Source organism: Acomys minous (genome assembly GCF_964271855.1).
Source record: "Acomys minous genome assembly, chromosome: 12".
Taxonomy (NCBI): Eukaryota; Metazoa; Chordata; class Mammalia; order Rodentia; family Muridae; genus Acomys; species Acomys minous.
Window position 1 is genome coordinate 87,685,097 of NC_140493.1, and position 22,167 is coordinate 87,707,263.

Sequence of the window (22,167 nt, forward strand, 5' to 3'; positions counted from 1 at the left end):
AAGTTCTAGGACAGCTAGGGCTACACAAAGAAACCATGTCTCAAAAACAAAACAAAAAATTCAGGATATGCCTGGTTACTGTGGTGAGGTACTGTTTGAAGTAATAAGAACAACTTCCTTGCAAAAGTATGCTGTAGTCAGCATATAGTGACTCAGAAAGGAGGTGGAAACACAGCCAAAGAGTATTATGATGTGCTTCCATTTTATATCTTTTTATTTGTTTGATTGTTTATTTTTGAGATAGAGTTTCTCTGTATAGGCTGTCCTGGAACTTACTATAGACAAAGGCTGACCTCCAACTCAGAGTTCTGTCTGACTTTGCCGTCCAAGCCCTAGGATTAAAGGTGTGTGCCACAATGCCCAGCCCATTTTTTTAAAGTTTAAAATGTATGTATAGCCAGGCATGGTGCACACACCTATAATCCCAGCACTTGGGGAAGCAGGGGCAGGCGGATTTCTGTGAGTTCGAGGCCAGCCTGGTCTACAAAGCTAAATCTAGGACAGCCAGGACTGTTACACAGAAAATCCTGTCCTGGAAAAAGCAAAAAACAAAACAAAACAAAAACAAACAAACAAACAAAAAAGGAAATGTAGATCATTGATACTTTGATTGGGATTTTGTAATGTCTGGAACAAGGCAAAATATAATTTATATTGATTAGAAACCAGTCAAAATATATGTAAATAATTAATTTGAAGAATATGACATTGTTGGTATCTTTTTTTAAAAAACTGTGGTTTAACATAAAATTTACCTCCGGGCAGGTGGCCCGCGACTTTAATCCAGCACTTGGGAGGCAGAGACAAGCGGATCTCTGTGAATTCTGGGCCAGCCTGGTCTATAGAGAGCGTTTCAGGACAGCCAAGGCTACACAGAGAAACCCTGTCTTCAAAACAAAACAACAGCAACAACAACAAATTACCATCTTAAGCATCTTAAATCGCAGTTCAGTGGCACATGTACATTTATAGTGTAGCCATCACCATATTGTTTCTAGAATTTTTTTAATAATCCCAGGCAGTCTCTGTTAGCATAAGCGCCCATCCCCCTTCCTTCTGTGCCCGGGGTTACCTCTACTCTCCCTCATGTCCCCACGGGTCTGCCCGCTCCAGATGTCTCATGAAGTGGACCCATGCGACATTTACCCATTTGTCTGTGTCTGTCTTATTTCACCTTGCACCATCAGGTCCCCTCTAATTTGGGCCTATTACAACTGATGCTACTGTGATCATAGGTGTACAAATAACTTCTCAAATCTGTGCTTTTTTTGTTTTGTTTTGTTTTTCTGGGGTGTCGGTGGGGTCTATACCTAGAGGTGGAATTTCTAGACTGTAAGGGAATTCTCTGTTTAATTTTTTGAGGAACTGCCAATCTTTTTGTCTTTTTAATATAAACCTCTTCAAGTCTATTTATATCTACAGTTCCCAGTTCTTTCTGCTGTACTGAATATACACATAAGTTACCAAGGGATTACTACAGACGTGAGAGTGTTTTGTTCTGTTTAAAGGAGAGCCCTTATAGATGGGCAGATAGTGGAGTGTTTTTGAACATGGCCATGGAAAACAGGGTCAACCCAGACCACTGAAACTTCCGGATGATCCCAGAACCCTTAACGTTTTAAAAAGAGTTCCAACTTTTAATTTCTCCCAGGAATCTTTAACCAATGTAAAATAAACTGAATGCATTTATAATTGCCCCCTTCCTTGGGTTTGCGTTTGCCATTCAGATAAAAGGCTTGGGAAAGACGTGCGAAGAACTCGGAGATTTTTCCTATCCTGGACTCCTCTTCTTGGGGTCCTGTGGTTCTTTCCACGCCAGTCCCCGTGTCCTGCTGGGACTGCCTGGGCTGAAGGATATAGTGAGAGTCTCTCATGGTGGTGCACACCTATAATCCCAGCTGTTTAGGAGTCGGGCAGAAGGATTGCAAGTTCAGGGTAGGCCTGGGCTACATAGCCAATTTAAGGCCATCCTGGGCAATGTAGCAAGAGCCCATCAAAAAAAAAAAAAAGAGAGAGAGAAAAGTAGAGTTGTTATTTCCCATTCTGTGGTAGGACACTTGCTTAGCCCATATAAGGCTCTGGGTCTAACCCCCCCAGCACCACAAGAAAAGAAGAAAAAAATTTTTTGAATGAATTGAGCCAAGTTTGTACAGTGTGGAAGCTCCAAAATGGATGCAGGAGGCGGGAAGGAGAACAGAAAATAAAAAGGAGGGAAGAAAGCTTGGTTTATGAGCATGGAGTTCTCTCTAAGACTAGGAAACAAAGTTCCTTGGAGGAGTCTCAGGGTGGAGACTGGGGGAGTTCTGGGCTCAGGGTCCCCTAGAGCAGGAAAAAAGGAAGTGCATAAAGTAACCTCTGATTCCAGTGTGAAATGGGGAAAATTGTCCCTAGCGACAGAGGGACATCAGGAAGGCTGGTCAGACAGGATGTGCTTTTGCTGCTGTGAATTCTTCCAGCAGGCAGGTGAGGGGTCCCGGAAGAGAGGAGGCTGGTTGCCATGACTCCTCGCTCCATGCTGATGTCAAGGCGTTGCGGGCTGTGCTCTCTTTCAGCCAGTGTCCCGTGTTCGGTGGCTCCAGAAAAGTCAGTGTGTAGGCCTCAGCCACCCCAGGTCCGACGTACATTCTCCCTGGACACCATCCTCAGTTCCTATCTTCTGGGCCAGTGGCCACGAGATGCCGATGGGTCCTTCACCTGCTGTACCAATGACAAGGCCACCCAGGTAATGCCACTGCTGTCTGCTAATGGGATGAGGAGGGGTGGGAGGGCAGGAGGCTCCTGGTCCATCACTCTTGAGTTCTGTCACTGAAATGACTTGTCCTGGGTTCTGGTTGTACCCAGAAGCTTTTCCTCTTCTACTGTTTACCAGGGTTCTTTGTTTTTGTTTTCGTTCTGTAAACATAGGTGAAAATGAGTTTGCATTCCACCTGCCCGATGGAAGGGAGACGGCAAGCTGGGGTTTCCAGTTTGGCTCTTGGGGGAGTTTCCATGCGGGGACTCCGCGGCTGGCGTTGGAGTTTGGGCTTTTTAAAATGAGATTTGTCTTTCCAAAGTTAAACTGAAGCCAACACCCAGTCCAGTTTTGCATTCCCCAGGCAGCCGAGGAAGTGGTCAAAGAGGCGCTGAGCCAGGGTCGACCCCATCGGAACCGTAGGAGTAGGGCATTCCTGTGAAGGGCTACACCTTGCCAGCAGCCAGGCTAGGGCTCCAGGACACCAGTCGGAGCCCTGCACAGCCCAGCTTTCTTGCCTTCTGTGTTTTTATGAAGAGACCTACCCTCAGGAGGGATCGCCACGACCGTCCAGTCCATGTGTCCATCTTTTGGATAACACAATGTTAGCCTGGGCAGTTAGTCATGTCATCTGGAAATTACCCAAAGGTACTTCTTAGTCTGACCTAGGACTTCTGTCTTCTTAGCGCTTGAGTTGGTGAAAGTGAGGCTTCCTTTGGGGGCAGCGTGAACTGAGTCCTGCTCAGCTTCAAAACAGTTGAGTTGTTTCTTGACAGGTGAAAATGCAGGAAAGAACACCCGGCTCGGCTCAGCCTGGGCTCAGCCCCGCCCCCCATTCTGGGTAACAGGAGTGGACGGAGTGAGACGGACCCCGTGCCCCATGCAAACTCACTCTGCCTCCTCAGTACATCCCATTGGTTTCTTTCTTCTTATGAGATCCACTTTCAAATGTTACTAATGAATGTTTGAATGCCCGCTCCTCCCCAAGTGGGAACAAGATTTGGTTTCTTTGAGCCTGGTTTCCATTTCCCTGAAGGCCCATGAGCAGACAGCCAAAGGATGTCATGGGGCCAATGTCTGGCAAAGTCTGGAAGGAGCAAGATTCTCCCAGAAATGCCCCCAAAAAGAACTGGCACAAGTTTAAAACAGTAACGAGTCATCAGTAGTCCTCTCTAGATGCGCAGGTAGAAGGGAAATGGAAGCGGACGGGCCATCCCCGTGGGAGCCCAGCAACTGTTCTCCCTTTATCCTTCCCTCGTGGGCCTGGGAATGCACGCTCCTTTATGGACCAGGCCAGATAACGTCCTTAAGCAAGGAGGGCTTCCTGTAGGAGTGGGGCTTGAGGTTGCTTCAAGCAAGTGGACTCAGGTGCCTCTTGCTTTGTTAGACATCAGGCAGCTGTGCAGCCCACTTACCCTCCTCACCTCTCTTACTTCCTGTTTGCCAACCTTCTGCCCAGTGACCATCCCACTCCTCATGTAGCTTTCTCCTTGTCACCCTTAGGCAGGACTCGCCTCAGATGTCCTCTGGCCAAGTGGAGTGGCCTGGGTTCTCAGCGGCATGTTTTTGTTTGGGCTCCAGCTGCAGGCCAGATCTTTTATATAACAAGCCTGGGCTTCTTGCCACAGTAAGACAGAGGTCAGCGATGTGCCTCCATGGGTCTGGCAAGGCCCAACCCTCCAGCTTTCCTCTACCCCGGGATGGGCTCCAGCCCTCGAGGAACTCTTAGCAACCTGTCAATATTGTGGCTACAGGCGAGAGGTGGGAGAGTTCTGATCAGTGTAAGCATCCAGCCCCAAGCAGGCACTCTGCCCGTCTTCCAGTCCTGCTCTTCAGGGAATTTTCTGCTCCTAGGTTTGGGCCCCACTCAAATTTCTCCTTGAGGCCCCTGGCCTGGCACAAGCTACTTTTCTTAGCACTGGCATTACACTGTGAAAGCCTTAGGCTCAACTGCCATTTCCCTAGAAGACCTTGTGCCTCCTTTCTGAATAGCGAGGGATCACCCAAAAAGGATGGCTAAAGAAGACATTTTCAGAGAATGTGGAAAAGGGAATAGGGAAGGGAGAAGCTAGATCTGTTAAGGTCTTTGAAAGAGTGTGCATGTGTGTGTGTCTCTGTGTGTATATATGCATGTATGTATGTGGTTGGTAGGTTACTTTGTGATGCTTGAGATAGAGCCCAAGGCCTCAGGCACACAGGGCAGAAGTGTTAATGAGCTGCAGCCAGAGCTCTTTAAAAGTTTTTCAGCCAGTTGGGTGTGGTGGCACACATCTTTAATCCCAGCACTTGGGAAGCAGAGGCAGAGGCAGGCAGATCACTGTGAGTTTGAGACCAGCCTGGTTTACAAAGGGAGTCCAGGACAGCCAAATTAAAATTAAAATTAAAAAAAGGCTTTTCAGCCATCTGGAGTGGATGGATGGATGCCAGAGCTTTTCCAGTTGCGTTGAGCAAGGCAGTTAGTCCTACTCTGCCCCTCACTTGTGCCCTTTTCCTCCTGGCCACAGCAATGGAGCGTTTCATGGTCTGCTCTGTCCAGCCTAACTGGTCCCTGTGTTGGAGACCGTATCATTCCTGACACTCCCAGGGAAGTGGCTCTTTCTCAGAAACCTCCTGGAGGGACCAGGGCCTTGCTCATTCCAAGCCAGTGTCAGAGCCAGGCCCCAGACACAGAACACCTGCCCCTAGAGAGCTGGGTGTCCTGTGTACTCCAGGCCTCTCTCTCTCTATGCATGTGGCGGAAGATAAGGAGAAGCTCCCAGTACTCAGGTCTATGGCAATGCTGTCAGCAAGGTCAGGATCCTTCTCCTGGCCATGTTCTGTGCTTTCAGTCAAGTACAAAGCCAGTCCTCAGGCAGACATACATTGACATAGGAGCTAGGTTCCTCACATCTGTGAGGCAAGAGGCACAAATGGAATATGGGAAGGTCTTATTTGGGGAAACAGCTATTCTAGGAAGGAGGAAGGAGTATGTGTGACTTTGGCGACTGGGGAGGGGTACCGTGGAAGTGCTGTTTAGTTGTCCGTATCTTTTGCAGTGTTGGGGATGGAACCCAGGGCCTGCACAGGCTAGCCAGACGCTCTACTCCCAAGCTAGAGATCCAGGCGGGCATGCTTTGAGCCAGGAGGACCAATGTGCAAGGTGTGAAGAGGTGTCCCCAGCATTGGCTCTGTGAAAACAGGGCCAGGAAGGACCGGGAAGTCACTCTTCCAGCCCCACCCCTGTGGCATCTCTATCTTCTGTGGGAAGCCCTGTGTCTGAGAGGAGCTTTTCAGAATTGCCTGGGTTCATTTGAGTATGCTTTCTCCTCTGTGGCCCACCCTTCCCCCAGGCCATTTGGTAACCCAGGGCTGGCCACCAAGTGCTTTGGGTTGGCCTCTCCTACTGTCTGGGCCCAAGCCAGGGCCAGTGATGGCAGCACATGCCGATGGCTATGGTCACCTCTCTCCCTTCCTACTGTGCAAAGCATGTGAGCCTTGTACTCTTCTGGAGGGAGGAAGTGGGCTTACCACAGCTGGGATGACTGTTGGAGCAAAGTTCCCCAGCTGGTGGCATCCTGCCCACATTAGGGACCTTGGGTACCTGCCCTGCCAGGCTCCACCCACACTCTATTTCAGTCCATCCCCATTTCTGCTTCATTAGTTGGTAAGATAGGGAAGCCTCTGTGATCCCTCCTCCATGTGCCCCCCTCCCCCTGCCTTGCTGGTTACCTGTTTTTTGTTTTTTGTTTTTGGTGGGGGGAGGGGATAGTTTAATTCCTTAACAGACACCATCAAGGAGCATCCCAGAGTTCAGAGGTGGAGGCAGCCTACTGGTTGGAGAGGACTTCCTTTCTGTCTTTTCCCTGCATCATGGCTAGGGTCCTCCCTTTCCCTGAGCTAGTACCTCAGTGCTCACTGGCGGCACATAATTTGGTGTGACCGTCACAAGCCTTTAGGAACTGTTTTTCTTTGTGGGTGTGAGGGCTTGGGCACAGAGCCTGTTTTCCAAACTAGCGACCAGGACCAGTGGTTCAGTACACTTGGAAATGGTGCCATGACGGAAAATCTGAGGGTCGTCTAGTCACCGTTGAGCTAGAAATGGTAGCTTTGGCCAGCTGCAGCCAGAGTTCTAGTGCTGGCCAGTGGGCCACCCTGGAGCTTTTGTGTTTGGCCAGGGTCCTGAGGGACCAGCTGCCTTCTGAGCTCATCATGAAGCTTCTGTCCAACCGTCTCTCCCCAGCCAGGTCCCATGCTGCCCTATACTTCTAACAACAGGTCCAGTGAGTAACATGCCCAGCGCCCAGCCCCGCTCTGTAACTGCAGCATGCTCAGGAGCCAAGGTCACTGGAGACTTTGAGGGCCCAGACCCTTCCCTCCAGGTCATGACCTCCAGGTAGAAACTTATCTGGGTTAGAGGCCAAGAAAGACAGTCCAGTGAGAAGGGTTCCACCCTCCTTCCTTGTGCTGCTCTGTTAGCTCCCTGGGAGGCTGTCTTCCACGGCATTGCCCATCTATCCTTCCACATGTTGCTCTGGAATCTTAAAATCCCCAGCAAGGCATTTGTACTCTAACCCATGCATGTCTGGTTTTGTACAGTCTGAGCAGCTGCAGGGCTGGCCACCCGCCTCATCGTTAGCAAGTAACCTTACCCCCTCCCTAGGATGCTCCCTTAGCCAGGATGTGGAGCAAGTCCATTCCAGGGCGTGCCTTTTTGGTCCCCTATGCCCAGACTCTTCTTCTAGACAAAGGGGCATCTGGAGTGACCACTCACCCTGCTGCCCCACAGCGTGGCCTGACCCTGTCCTGGTGACCTCGCTGAGGCAGGGGTCTGGGCTGTGACTTTACCGTTCCCGAAGGAGAGCATGACTAGGGTGAGGCTCAGGATGGAGGAGGATCCAGAGCAACGTGGGCCACAGTTCCCCCCACATGACCTACCCGCTGCAGCCAGAGGGGCAGAAGGCCAGAACGTTGCACCTGCCAGGCTTGACAGTGCTCACCCCGCCTGTAAGCAGCTTGGAAGTCAGACAGCCCTGCGGTGTTAGGTTCCTAGAGCTGCTTTAACAGTCACCTCAGGCTTCATGACTTAAGGCAGCAAATGCGTGTTCTCTCAGAGCCGCCTCTGTTTTACTTTTTGTGGTAGGGTCCTTACTATGGAACCCAGGTTAGCCTTGAAAACTGTCATCCTACAGCCTCAGCTTCCCTAGTGCTGAGATTGCCTGGCACCCTGTTCAGGATACAGTGCTCTTGGGAGAATCTTCCTGCTGCTTGCCTCTTCTGCCTTCCAGTTGGCTTCTCTTAGCTTATAGCACCTTGCTCTAGCCTCCGCTTTACTGGTCACATTGCTTTATCCTGGGCAAGTACCGGTTCCTTCAGCCTCTCTCTTACAAGGACACTCTGGCAAGGCTGGGAATGGCTATAAGTCACACTGTCTTAAGCAGGAAGAGGCTTAGAGAAGACCAGTGGGTGAGGTAAAGAAAAGGAGAGAGAGATGAGTTTGCCTGGGTTGAGGGACAGGGTGGTCCTCCCCCTGGGCAGGCTGTAGATGCTGAGATACAGCGATGCCTTTAACATTATCTCTACACAGAGCTGGCAGTAGTCGGTAGGAAGGTGTTGCTGAGGAGAGAGAGAGGTCGGAAATGGGTTAGGAGAGATGATAGGCACCGCTACAGTTTTCCCATCTTCACTCCTGTGTGCCAGTCCACACTTCCCTCTCACGCCGTCACATCTCCTAGAAGAAAGTAGTTTGAGTGATTGAAGAGGCTTTGGTAGCCAGTTACAACCTGACCCAGGCTGTGTTTCTTCTCCTTCGCCACCCTCTTGTGAGCACAGTATCTTCTCAGAGGTGAGGGGTGAACATTCTCCTCTTAGTTTCTGCCCTCTTTTGTCTGTGGTCTTTGCTCCTTTACCAGAGGTAAGATGGGTGTTTGGGACTCAACTATACTAGCAGCATTGGTGATCAGCGAGCTTGGCTTAGGCATAGCAGGAAAGGAGGACAGTGTGTATGTGTGTGTGTGTGTGTGTGTGTATGTGTGTGTGTGTGTGCGCGTGCATACGCCCACCCAAATAGCTCTTCTAAGATCTGAGATCATGGCTTAGCAAGACATGGGCATTTGGTTTCCAGGGACTTTAAGAGCTAGCATCAGCCGAGGGTTTTGGGGTACATGCCTACGTTCCTGGCTGCACTTTTCATAAAGGGAGGGTGATGGGAGTCAACCTGAGGATGTGCTCCTGGTGGTGCCAGTCGACTTACCCTGGCTATATTACACAGCCTGGTAAAGGTCCTGCTCATGGGCAGCTGCAGACAGGAAGAGCCAGCAGCCCAGTCTGCGGTGGCTTGTCTGCGTGCTGCAGCTGTCGCACTAGGCAGTCTGCTTGCACAGCCCTGGCTCGGACTGCCCTGTGAGCTCCTCTCAGCAGCTGCTGTGTGGTGAGGAGTCTTGTTTTCCCCTGATCCTCCCCCTCTCTGTGTGCAGCAGCCTCTCGGGGGAGGTCAGCAGATCTCTTAGAGGCGCTGGTTCCCAGGCCCTGTGTTTTTGGCAGCTTGTGCACAGTAGTCGGAGAGGAGCTGGCCCCACTGGAGCATAGCCCCTCGGCCCCTCCCTTGGGATGGAAAGTAGGATGTTGGGGATGGGGAGGGATCTGGGTCTCTTGAGCTTCATGCTTGGGCCAATGGCTTCCTCTTTTAGAGGGGACTCCTCCGCCACCATCTTGGACCCCCGGTCTTCGTGCAGCAGAGGGGGGAAGGCAGCAAATGGAAAGCCCTTCCCCGTGGGGAGCAAGGAAGGCCCGTGGGGAGGAGGCGTGAGCAGGCCAAGGGGCCAAGGATCAGAGTTCTGGCTCCATTTTCTGAAACTGTCTTTCCCCTGCTTATTCTGGAGGACTTTGGAGTCCTCGACACTCCCCTCTGTGTGACAAAAGAAGCTTGAGGCACAGGGTTACCCATTTGTCCCCTGCTTTGTCCGAGGCACCCGTGGAGGGAGACCTTTCTCCTGTTTCCTCTTCGGGATCCTGTCCAATGGCTTGTTTTCCATGGGCTTCCAGGCACTTGGCCTTGGTGGGCACATGGGGGAGGGAATAAAGGATTCAGGGCTCTTCTGAAGCTGATTGGGAGAGGGACAGTCCTTGGCCTCACCATTGGAGTACACCCAGACTGCCTGGGACTATAACACATGGGTGGAGGTGGTAAGCAGGGGCTGATGGAGCTCAGTGGTAGAACATGTGCCTCGCGTTTGCAAGGCCCCGTGTTCCACCCCTGTCTAAAACACACAATACAAAAGTAAGATAAGATAAAAGCAAGACGAGGTCAATACTGTTGGGCCTTGGGGAGGGTTTCCTGGAGAGTAAAAATTGGGATGAGGCCATGCAGGTGGCATTCCTGCCTGGAAGAATAAAGCGGGCTGGGTGTGTCCCTGAGGTTGCTGAACAGATGTGAGAAGGCTTCACAGGCCACCATCTCTATCCAGGAAACTGCCTGGCTGCTTCCTGCCTGCAGAGCTGCCTATCTTACTGCACGTCTTTCTACAGACACCCCTCTCTTGGCAAGAGCCAGAAAGTGAGCGGGCCACCTTCTGCATGCACAAGCGCTCAGCATCATGGGGGAGCACAGACCACCGAAAGGAGGTAAGTGCCCTCCCCCTACACCCTCCATCTCCTGGCACTGGGTGACAACAGCGACACTTCCAGTCCCCTGCCTCCTGCCAGCCTCCTTCTGAGGGAATGCCTCTTTAGCTGTGGCTTGGCTGTAGGGCCTCAGACCTTCTTGTTAGAGAAACCTCAGCCAGTGGCTGCTGAGGATTGCAGCATCCGGGTTGGGGGAGTCCTTGGCTTAGTTACTCAGAGACTAGACTCTGCTAAGTGAGTCAGCGGCTAAAGGAAGACAGGGAACAAGGCCCTGGGGATCAGCAGCCCCTCCCTCATCTACTACTTAACCATCCACCTAGTTTTATTTCTTTTTCCTTTTTTTATTTTTTCATTTTTCTTTTTTTGGTTTTTCAAGACAGGGTCTCTCTGTGTTAGCCTTGGCTGTCCTGGACTCGCTTTGTAGACCAGGCTGGCCTCGAATTCACAGCGATCCGCCTGCCTCTGCCTCCCGAGTGCTGGGATTAAAGGCATGCACCATCACCACCCGGCTTCTTTTTCTTTTTCTTTTTCCTTTTTTAAAAGATGTGTTTATTATGTATACAGTGTTCTGCCTGCATGTACACCTACAAGTCAGAAGAGGATACCAGATCTCATAAAGATGATTGTGACCTCCCATGTGGTTGCTGGGAATTGAACTCAGGACCTTTGGAAGCAGCCAGTGCTCTTAACCTCTGAGCCATCTCTTCAGCCCACCCCACCCCCACCTAGTTTTATTTTAAAAGAAGAGAAAAATAATCCTAAATACTTTGTCTTGGCCCTCCCTCTGTCCCTGGAGGGCTGGAAGCATCGAGAGTGAGGAGCGAGAGCCATGGGCTAGAATTTCAGGGCTTCTTAACCAGCTTTTTCTGACATGCCATGTGGCAGCTCCAAAGTAAAGGTCAACTTACCAGGACTCATCCCTGACCCGTTTATGGAGGGAAGCCATTTCTGCCCTCCTTGATGCTTAGAGCACTGAGAAAATGGGAAGCGATCTGACTGCAAGCTCAAAGCCATGCAGATATATAAAAAGTTCTAAAAGCCTCACGTGGCAGAGTAAACAAACTCTGTGCAGGAAGGGTGGGGAGTCATGGTTGTCAGGGTCTGGTTGATCCCAGTGGCAAGTCTAAAAGCACACCCTTGGTTTGGGAGATGCAGCCCAGTGGTAGAGCGTGGGCTTAGCATGGGTGAGGCCCTGGGTTCAGGCCCCAGCACTGTAATTTCAAAGCATTTTCTAGGGGCTCAGAGGTTAAGAGTACTTGGTGCTCTTTCTGAGGTGCTGTTCCCAGCATCCACGTGGTGGCACACAACCATCAGTATCTCCAGTTCTGGGAGATTCGATGCCCTCTTTTGACTTCCACAGATACCACTAGGCACACATGTATGCAGGTAAAACTAAGTACATCTAAAACAATAATTTAAAAAACCGGTTTCTTAGCCAGGTGGTAGTGGAGCACACTTTTAATCCCAGCCCTTGGGAGGCAGAAGCAGGCCGATCTGATGTTAGCCTGGTCTACAGAATGAGTTCTGGGACAGCCAAGGTTACACAGAGAAACCTTGTCTTGAAAAACCAAAACCAAAACCAAACCAAAAAAAAAAAGCCTATTTCTTCTTGCTTGTCGTCACCATTGTTATGGCAGTGGGCAGCGGATGTACTTTCTAAATTCCATCAGGTTCCCTCAGTCATAGAGCTCTGCATCCTGCTCAGGGTTTGACGTCCCAGAATTACAAGCGTGATCAGAATCGTATACTTATTTGTTTGGCTTGGGGATTTTTGGTGGGGGAGAGGGCAGGATATTACTGTACAGCCTAGGCTAGCCTCGAACTAAAACTTCTGGCTCAGACTCCTGAATGCTGGGATTGCAGTAGGCTTGCTCCTCCACCACTGCAAAAATGTAGGGTCACCCCATGTTGTTACAGGGCCTGGGAGTCAGGATGAAATGTGTCCTTTTTCCTTTTCCCAGAGACCCTATCTTTCTGCAGTATGGTTTTACTTTAAAAAAATATATTTTATTAATTTTTTCATATTATATCTCAATGGTTATCCCATCCCTTGGATCCTCCCATTCCTCCCTCCCTCCCATTTTCCCCTTACTCCCCTCCCCTATGACTGTGACTGAGGGGGACCTCCTCCCCCTGTATATGCTCATAGGGTATCAAGTCTCTTCTTGGTAGCCTGCTGTCCTTCCTCTGAGTGCCACCAGGCCTCCCCATCCAGGGGATGTGGTCAAATATGAGGCACCAGAGTTTGTGTGAAAGTCAGACCCCACTCTCTACTCAACTGTGGAGAATGTCCTGTCCATTGCCTAGATCTGGGTAGGGGTTTGAAGTTTACTGCATGTATTGTCCTTGACTGGTGCCATAGTTTGAGCACGACCCCCGGGCCCAAATCTGCCTATCATAATGTTCTTATTGTAGGTTTATGGTTTTACTTTTAGATGAGGAGGAAGAATTGGATGACCACATTCCCTGGTCTTAAAGTCTTAGGATACTTAAATCATTTGAGCAATGAAGTGTCATAGACCCTCAGAAATGCCACTTTCAGCCAGGCACGGAGGCACATGTCCGTAATTCCAGCACTCCGGAGGCTAAGGCAGGAGGATGGTTGTGTTCTAGGTTAGCCTGGGCTACACAGAATGAGACTTTATCTCAACAAAAGTAACATGAAAAAAACATCCAGGTTGGAGAAATGGCTCAGCAGTTAAGATCATGCATTGCTCTTGTAAAGAAGTTCAGTTCCCAGCAGCTATGTTAGACAGCTCACAGCCACCTAAATGTAACTCCAGTTCTGTGGGGGCAGGGCAGGGGGGGGTTCCAGTGCCCCTCATCTCTGTGAGCACCTGCACTCACCTGCACTCACCTGCACTCACCTGCACACACAGACCACACACATACACACAATTAAAAATTAACCTAAGGTGGGCATGGTGGTACACAACTTTAATCCCAGCACAGTGGATTTCTGTGAGATCAAGGTCAGCCTGGTCTACAAAGTAAGTCTGGGACAGCCAGGGCTTCACAGAGAAACCCTGTCTCAAAAACAAAAAACCAAACCAAAACAAAAAATAAACCTTTGAAAAAATTAAAAATCTTTTTAGATTTATATGCATGAATGTTTTGCTTACCCATGTGTCTATGTACCACATGCATGACTGGTGCCCACAGAATTCAGAAGAGGGCATTAAATCCTTGGGAGCCTAAGTTAGAGATGGTTGTAAGCCACCATGTGGGTGCTGGGAATCAAACTCAGGTCCACAGCAAGGGCAGCAAGTGGCAAGTGCTCTTAACCACTAAGATGGCGCTCCAGCCTCCTGAAAAGGCCACCCATTGCTGCTCCTCACCCTTTTGAGACAGGGTCCCTCAATGCAGCCCCAACTGTGCTGGAGCTTGCTATATAGAGCAGGCTAGCCTGGAACTTATAGAGATCTACCCGTCTCTGCCTCCCAAGTGCTGGAATTAAAGCATGTGCCACCATGCCTACCTCATGCTCTTAGTGGAAGAGTGTCCCTTAAAATCCATAGCTATGATGCTATATGTTTTCTGTTTGGACACTGCTTCATCTAGGGCAGCAGTTCTGAACCTTCCTAATGCTGTAGCCCTTTAATACAGTTCCCCACGTTATGGTGACCTCCAACTGTAAAATTATTTCCGTTGCTACTTCATAGCTGTAATTTTGCTACTGTTATTAATTGTAATATAAATATTTGATCCGTGATCCCCAAAGGGCTCACGATCCACAGGTTGAGAACCTCTGATCTAAGGGAGGCGTGACACTTTAAAAAAAAAATCAGGTCCAGCAGCAGGGTGTCTAGCTGAGCTGAGCTGCTGATTGTCATGGGATTAGTACCACTGAGCTGTGACGTCTGTGTCCCTTTCATGCATGTTCACGGACAGGGCCTTACCCAGCGGAAGGGACCGGTATGCTTTGGCTTTGCCTCACCCTCCTCTCTCCTCCACCTCTGCCTGCTAGATCACCAAGTTGAAGCAACAGCTCCAGAGGACGAAGCTGAGCCGCAGTGGGAAGGAGAAGGAGCGGAGCTCCCCTGTCCAAGCGGACCATGCTGTCCGCGGAGCAGTGAGGGTACGCTGCGTTCCCTGATGACCTGTTCCCCTCTGCCTTCCTTCACGGCAGCCTTCCGACGTGTATAGAGTTCTATCTCCAGCCTTGCAGCACTGAGCCACGCTGATGCTCTGTGGCCACATGGATAGTCGGGAGAAGTTTTAGTCCAAAGTTGGGCCTGGCTGAGTGGCATCGGAAGGGCTGGTCTTAGCGTCTTTCTGCTCTTCCTCCTGTCCTGTGCAGTTAAGGCAGTGACACTAGCAGCATCGTCTAGATGTCTCAAAGCTCCAGCTCCTGGAGAAAGCCCCTCTGAACAGACTTGTTTGCAGTCTATAGCTGATCCAACTTACCCTCCCCCCCCCCAACTTGGAAAAAAAGGTGAAGAAAAAGCTGTGTGCACATGATCGGCGCCCCCGGTCATAATCGGTAACAGGCTGGGGCGTGGTGGCGCACGTTACATGACTGCTTCCTTTACCTCTCCTTAGGCACCCCTTCCCAGCTTCCCGCCGGGATCCCCTGTCCTGCGACTCAGCCCTTGTCTGCACAGAAGCCTAGAAGGGCTCAACCAGGAGCTGGAAGAGGTGTTTGTGAAGGAGCCAGGCGATGAGGAGCTGCTGAGGGTGAGCAAGAGGCTGAGGCAGTGGTCACACCATGGTCAGGAAGCAGAGAGCAGTGAATGCTTGTGCTCAGTTTGCCTTTTGCTTTTTATTCAGTCTGGGACTGAATGGGACCATGGCCACTTACAGTGGGTCCTCCCACCTCAGTTAACCTAGTGTAAGTAAGGCCTCACACACATGCTCAGAGATTGCTTCCATGAAGTGACAATTAAGATTAACTGCTACACTGGGTGGTCATGGCGCACGCCTTTAACCCAGCACTGGGAAGCAGAGGCAGGCGGATCTCTGTGAGTTCGAGGCCAGCCTGGTCTACAAAGTGAGTCCAGGACAGCCAAGGCTACACAGAGAAACCCTGTTTCAAAAAACCAAAACAGAAAACAAAAAAACCAAAAACAAAAACATTAACTGTCACAAAGAGGAGGGTCCCTAGCGGAAGAAACTGGTCCCTGAGGACTGACTACCTTCACCCATGTGGGCCTCAGCTCATGCTTCCTTGCTTTTCAGTCACTACTTCTGTTCACCTGACCCTGCTGGTGATGTGCGTCCATCAGTCCTTTATGCCCAGTTGCCATATGCAGCCTTCTTCCTGTCCCACCGTCAGGCAGAACTACCAGCTACCTCTTTTGTAGTCTCAGGCACTTTTTTTTTTCTTTTCTTTTCTTTTGAGACAGGGTCTCTCTATGTTAGCCCGGCCTCACATTAAAAAAAAAAAAAAAATTTATTTATTTTAATGTATATGAGTGCTCTACCTGCATGTACACCTGCAGGCCAGAAGAGGGCATCAGATCCTGTATAGATGGTTGTAAACCACCAGGTGGTTGCTGGGAATTGAACTCAGGACATCTCTAAGAGCAGACAGGCCATCTCTCCAGCCCCAGTCTTGGACACATTTCAATATTGACATGGTTCAATTAGGGAATGGCAGTTGGGAAGTATTCACTTAATTCTGATGGGCACAGGCCTCAGTTTGTTACTTAGCTGCTGGTTGGTTATTTATTTGTTTGTTTGAGACAGGGTCTCACTATGTAGATTCGACTGTTCTGGAACTCACTATGTAGACTAGGCTGCTCTTGGCAGACAGATCTCTATGAGTTCAAGAACACAGAGATCAACTCACAGAGATCCACCTACCTCTGCCTACCAAGTGCTAGGATTAAAGGCATGTGCTTCTACACCTGGCTTCTGGCTGATTTTCATTGTTTTTTGTTTGTTTGATTTTTCCAAGACAGGGTTTCTCTGTGTAGCCTTGGCTGTCCTAGACTAACTTTGTAGACCAGGCTGGCCTCGAACTCACAGTGATCTGTCTGCCTCTGCCTCCCCAGGGCTGGGATTAAAGGCGTGCGCCACCTTGCTAGGCTTCTGGATGATTTTTAAATTGAATATATGTAGGCTTTCATACATTCCCAAACACATGCATACAACTAGTTCACTGGGGGTCCAAATACCATCAAATGTTTAAAAAGGGGGATGCTAGGTGTTCAATGTATGGTAACCATCTGCACATTTGTCCCGCAGTGGCTTATAGCATGTGCGGTGCTCTGGTACCTTCCCCCATTATGTCACCCTGTGTATCAATCACCTTTGTGTCCAAGAGACTCGTACACAGAGGGGCACTGATCACATCACACAAATGAACGTGACTGTACATGGACTAACAAGCCTTGAGGAAAAAGAACAAACGTGCTCTGGGAGGAACTCTGTTTCTCCCAGACTCAAGGTAGGTCAGGGAGTAAGCGGCTTGAGGAAGTGACATTCTTCTGTCCTCGAGACTGAGAGAAAAGGTGAAGGGAGTCCCCTGAGGCTCACTGCAATGTCACAGGCCTGAGAAGGCCCTGGACTGAGTCTCTTCTTCCTCATCAGATTCTTGAGGTCCCTGATGGGCACCGTGCCCCAGCTCCTCCACAGAATAGCAGCTGTGACCACCCCCTCCTCCTCCTGGAGCCAGGCAACTTGACCAGCTCTCCTTCCATGCCACTGGCATCCCCCCAGGCCAGCCCAGAGGAGCACCGGGGTGCCACCGAGGAGCCAGCATCCATTCCCAGTAACAAAGGTAAGTCACGGAGCGAAAGCACAGCACGAGAGCTGGCTCTGGCTGCAGCAAGGGGGCTCCACTGCCCTGTGCTGTGAAGCAGGACCACACATTGGCATTATGAACCAACCAGCATCTCTGAGAGTCATCGCTCTGCACAGCATACCTGCTTAATAATGGTCCTTACAGCAGTCAGACTCCTAGTTTATATTATTAAGTCTCTTACCCAGAAGGCGGCCTTTCCCATCCCTGTTACTTGGCTGGGGTTCAGGGTGCCAAGGCAGAAAGCCAGTGCCTCTCTATTCAAGGGGCCCCTTGACTCATAGCCAGCAAGAGCTTCAAGGCAGTTATAAATTGGATAAGAAAATGTAGCCTCTTATTCAGGGTCCTGCATGTTTGACCCAGATTGACACCTCAACTTTCTGGTTCTGAATCCCTAGTTTCTCCCATGCGTGCCTTGGCTGGCCACTTAGAATAAGGCAGCGACCCTAGTAACACCCTATGTCAGAAAGCACGGTTGCCCACACCATCTGACACACTGCTCACAGTAACCTCTTGAGGTAGTCAAGGGCACGATCTAACAGTATATTCAGGGAAATAAACCAAGCACAGGATGAGGAGGAATAAATGTAAGAGAAACACAGAAAGTCAATATTTGCAGCCTAGGCAAAGTGCAGTCATAGGATGGAAAGCAAGAGAAATTTTATCCTCTGAGTGGGGTAGAGTCAAGGTTGCTTCTTGGAGTTAATACAGTACTCTCTGCAAGGAGGGGGTACAGGCAGGAGGAAGCTGTGGTGGGCAGGGCACCTGCCCCCAGGAGAGGGCAGGGGGAGAGCAGGTTTTCCTTATGTCAGGGATCCAGGCAGTCTCTTGGCTGCTGGGAATACAGGGTTGAAAGGAATCTTTTCCACCCAGTCAACAACTTTTGTCCCCTTTGGTGGTGCTACTGGGAAAAGGACCCGTGGCCTCGTGCTGCTTAGCAAGTGCTCTACAGCTGAGCTGTCCCCTCCCCCCGGTCCTCAAGAGCATAGCATGTAGCACACCAGGCTGAATAGCAGAGCTACGGGGCCCCTTTGTACAGAAGCTGAGGAAAGTAGCACTTTTCCTTTGTCTGCACTGACTCAGCCCTGCTCTCTGTTTGTAGCCTCCTCTCCAGGCCACCCAGCCTTCCTGGAAGATGGCAGTCCATCTCCTGTCCTTGCCTTCGCTGCCTCCCCTCGGCCCAATCACAGCTATGTCTTCAAACGGGAGCCCCCAGAAGGCTGCGAGAGAGTGCGTGTGTTTGAAGAGGCCACGTGAGTACATCCCACGCAGGAGGCATGTAAGGGAGGGACAGCACGGAGGGTGAGCCCATGTTATCCCACATGACAGGCCCTTCTTCACTCTCCAGCCTCTCCAGCCTGGAGGTGTTGTCAACATCAAACCATCGGGCGTGCAAATTTTCCATGATCAAACTTGTTGACATTACCTACTCTGAGCACTTAAATCTTTGCTTATCATTATCTCCATAGAAACCTGCTTTCTGCCCACATGCCAGCCACAAGCGCAGCGGGAGCTGGAGGGGAAAAGATCTGAAACCTAAGCCTTTTGTTTCTTCTATTTTTTTTTTTTTTCACCATCCCTGGGGAAAGTGTGAGGACTTGCTAAACCATAATCAGAGAGAGAGAGAGGAAGGGAGGGAGGCAGAGACAGACAGACAGACAGAAAATGAATAAATGAGAGAGAGAGAGAGAGAGAGAGAGAGAGAGAGAGAGAAAATGAGTATATGAATGCATCAGTATTTCTTTACCCCCTTGGCTGTTCAGTTCTAGTCTTGTGAACTTCCACAGAGAAATGTCTAATTCTTGCAAGAAAGAAGTTTGGAATATTTTCCAATCATCCTGGATGGTTCAGAGGCCTTCCGCTAATCTCTCTGCCGTCTGTGTGGGTTGAGGATGGCCCTTCCAGAGGCTGCCCCAGGCCCCTTTGTAGGCCCGAGAGAGCTTGCTCTATTTTCTCCTGCAGCTTTATGTTCATTTGGGCAAATTCACACTGGAAGTTGTGGTTTTGATAGCAACCAGGAAGTTTAGTCATGGTGTGGAAGTAAAGATTTGGCTAGGTCTGGGCTTGGGGCATTGAGGGTACCTTTTGGGAAAAAAACCCCAACCACTGTCAGCAGGCTGTTGTTACTGTTCCCACTGCTGCCTGGTGCTCTTCCAGGTGCTGTTCTCTGAAGAGGCTTTTCCCCTAACGTATGCAGTCTGGGCCCTTCCAGCCTCCCTCCCTCACTGTAAGCACAGGTGGAAGTGAGGCGAGGCCTGGTCCTCATGCTGTCGCAGATCCATGAAGCTAGAGACAGGCTCTCACAGTCATCTCTGGCTTCATACTGGGCTTTCTTCATTTTATCAGCCTTCCTACTGGGACATCTCTTATGTATATATATTTGTATATTGAGGAGTAGAACCCAGGGGCTGGCATATTCACCCTAAGCCCAAGAGAGATTTTTAGTTGTCATAACTAGAGAGAAGAGGGCACGAACCTGCTGCTATGTGGTTGATACAGTTCAGGGATGCTGTCCTGTGGTCTCTACCATCATCTTTGCAACAGGGAATTATACAACCCCAGATGTCAGTAGGGCTAAGGCTGAGAGTTTTGCTTCAGGCAAACCCCACCACAGCAGCAATCAGACCTGAGGAGCCTGAAAAGTGGCAGAGCTTTTCGGGTTTTAGCCAGGTTCCTGTCCTCTCTGATTGGGGACCCAGCTCCCGAGGCGCCTTGCCGAGGCAGTCTCCCTTCTTTCATTGACTATTGTTCGTGTGTACTTATGTGTCTGTGTCTCTCTCCACCTCTCAGGTCCCCAGGTCCTGACTTGGCCTTCTTGACTTCCTGTCCTGACAAGAACAAAGTCCATTTCAACCCGACTGGCTCTGCCTTCTGCCCTGTCAACTTGATCAAGCCCCTCTTCCCCAACATGGGCTTCATCTTCCGTAACTGCCCCGCCAGCCCCAGCTCTCCTCTTCCCCCTGCCAGCCCCAGGGCACCACCTCGGAAGGATCCAGAAACTTCCAAGGCCTCCTCACTGCCCTTTGAGCCATGGCAGCGCAGCCCACCATCAGAAGAGTCCGTGCTTTTCCAGAGCTCCTTGGTGGTGTGAATCACCACCACCCCTAACACACACACACACACTTTACCATGGAGACTAGTGCCTTGGTGGCAAGCTTCTCATTAGCTTCCGGAGCTGGGGGATGGGGGAGCCCTTCCCTCTTGGCCTTTGAGCACTTTCATTTATTGTGTCAAAGCCCCATGTCCTTTGGTGGACATCAGCCCCTCCAAAAGGGAGGGCTTACCTTTTCCACTAGCGGCTAGGCAGCTCACTACGCACACTGTGTACCTGCAGCTCCCCGCACTCGATAGAAGGTTTTGAGTCTTCTAGTCTAGGGCGTGAGTTCAGATGACTTACAGGAGGCTCTTGTGGTGGAACAAGTTGGCTGTGACTGAAAGGGGAGATGCCACAGGCTTCCTCACATCTCCACCTCTAGAGACACAGCGGAGCAGAGCAGATGCCTCCGTCCCTGAGGAGCTGACCAGAATGGTCCTCAGGGCTAGAACACTTGACCAATCAGCTGTTGGCAGGGGACCATGAGATTTCCCAAGTGGCATTTTCATCTCACTTTTACCCTGACTAAAGATTGTCTTAAACAGCATCCCAGCCCAAAGAGGATAGTGGGAAGAGGGAGAGCTGGCGTTCCTTCAGGGGGCATGTAGCAGCTCCATACCTTCCACCTGCCCCAGGGTTGGGTCGGATTAGAAAAATGCCTATTTTTCTTGTATTAATGTAGAAACTCTATTTTCTCCCAAAGACACTATTTTTGCAGCTATTTGAAGTTTGTATATTTTCCGTACTGCAAAGCTTACACAAAATTGAAGAATGTTAATGTTCAAGTTTTCTTATCTTGTGTTTAGAGGGTTTTTGTTGTTGTTGTTGTTTTTCAGATCTTGATGTTTATAGATCAAATAAATAAATATTCCAGCAGTTTGGGCTTTCTGAATACCTGGGATGGGAGGCGTCGGGTAGAATGGAAGGCATTATACCCACCACCTTAGCCTGTCTTCAAGAGAAGGCGCCTCCACATAACACACAATGGTCCAGCTGCTGTGTGGACGGGCCTTGCTAGAGCCTCTTCCTACAGACACACTAGCAGCAGCCCATGACGTCTTGTCTATAATCGAGGGCATGATATGTCCTGCAGGTGCACATGAAGTCACCAGAGAAGAGTCTGAAACGTGGACTCAAGTGAGAATGCGAGGGCAGCTGAAGGGAGATGGTTCGACATGGCAGGCACTCCTTGCACTGGCAGGGAATGGCATGCAGCTGGGACAGCATTAAGGTTTTAGCCACCATGCCTGTCTATGTCACAGTGAGTACCCAAGGCATAGTTGCCACCCTGGAGGGGACACAGAAACTGTTCTTGTCCTTTCATAGCCTCTCAGTTGTAAGAGTTCTTAGACACTTGAGAAAAGTGGGAACCACCATCCCAACATTCTGTTAGAACGCGGAATGTATGAAGCATTTCAGCCAAAGACATTTCCATTCTATTGGGTGGAAGTTTACACTAATGGGCAAAATTATATCTGTCTCAAAAGACCTCAGGAATGACCCTAGGCCACACTGTGCTAACGACTATCCATTGGTTTGGTAATCACCAGCCAACCCAAATCAGGGGCTTTAATGAAATATCATTGAAAATATGACAACCGAGCCGGCATGGTGGTGCCCACCTTTAATCCCAGTACTCAGGAGGCAGAGGCAGGTGGGTCTCTGTGAGGCCAGCCTTGTCTACAAAGTGAGTCCAGGATAGCCAAGGCTGTCTCAGGGGAAAATGAAAGAAAAAGAAGAAAGAAAATATGACAACCATTGGACAAGATAAATATAAGGACCACTCTATGAGTGAAGAAAGGTCCAAAAATTGAATAACTTTTTCCAAAAAGATCATACCTAGTTGAGGGGTAAGGACTGGAATCCAGATCACTTCCCAGGTGGTGCTTTCTAACCACAGAACTCTCCTGCTAGTTGTTATATTGCCATCGATTTCACGTGGGGAAACTCGACCCAGGTCAAGTGAATTGCTTGAGGTCCCGGCTGGTAAATAAAAAG

General features: G+C 50.0%; 1 protein-coding gene across 2 annotated transcripts in view; it reads left to right on the forward strand.

Annotated features, from left to right (window-relative positions):
• The window catches only part of FAM117A (family with sequence similarity 117 member A), a 46,679-nt gene extending 25,631 nt beyond the window's left edge, over nucleotides 1-21,048 (forward strand). Inside the window, exons 2-8 of one of the 2 annotated variants that reach the window (XM_084749921.1) lie at nucleotides 2,553-2,722; nucleotides 10,235-10,330; nucleotides 14,298-14,408; nucleotides 14,873-15,007; nucleotides 16,865-17,054; nucleotides 18,178-18,328; nucleotides 19,866-21,048. In XM_084749921.1, coding sequence (XP_084606047.1) covers nucleotides 2,553-2,722; nucleotides 10,235-10,330; nucleotides 14,298-14,408; nucleotides 14,873-15,007; nucleotides 16,865-17,054; nucleotides 18,178-18,328; nucleotides 19,866-20,166 — 1,154 coding nt within the window. In that variant the 3' untranslated portion in view covers nucleotides 20,167-21,048. The remainder of the gene's footprint in view (nucleotides 1-2,552; nucleotides 2,723-10,234; nucleotides 10,331-14,297; nucleotides 14,409-14,872; nucleotides 15,008-16,864; nucleotides 17,055-18,177; nucleotides 18,329-19,865) is intronic. The other variant, XM_084749922.1, reaches the window with a different exon arrangement.
• Nucleotides 21,049-22,167: the final 1,119 nt, after the last annotated feature.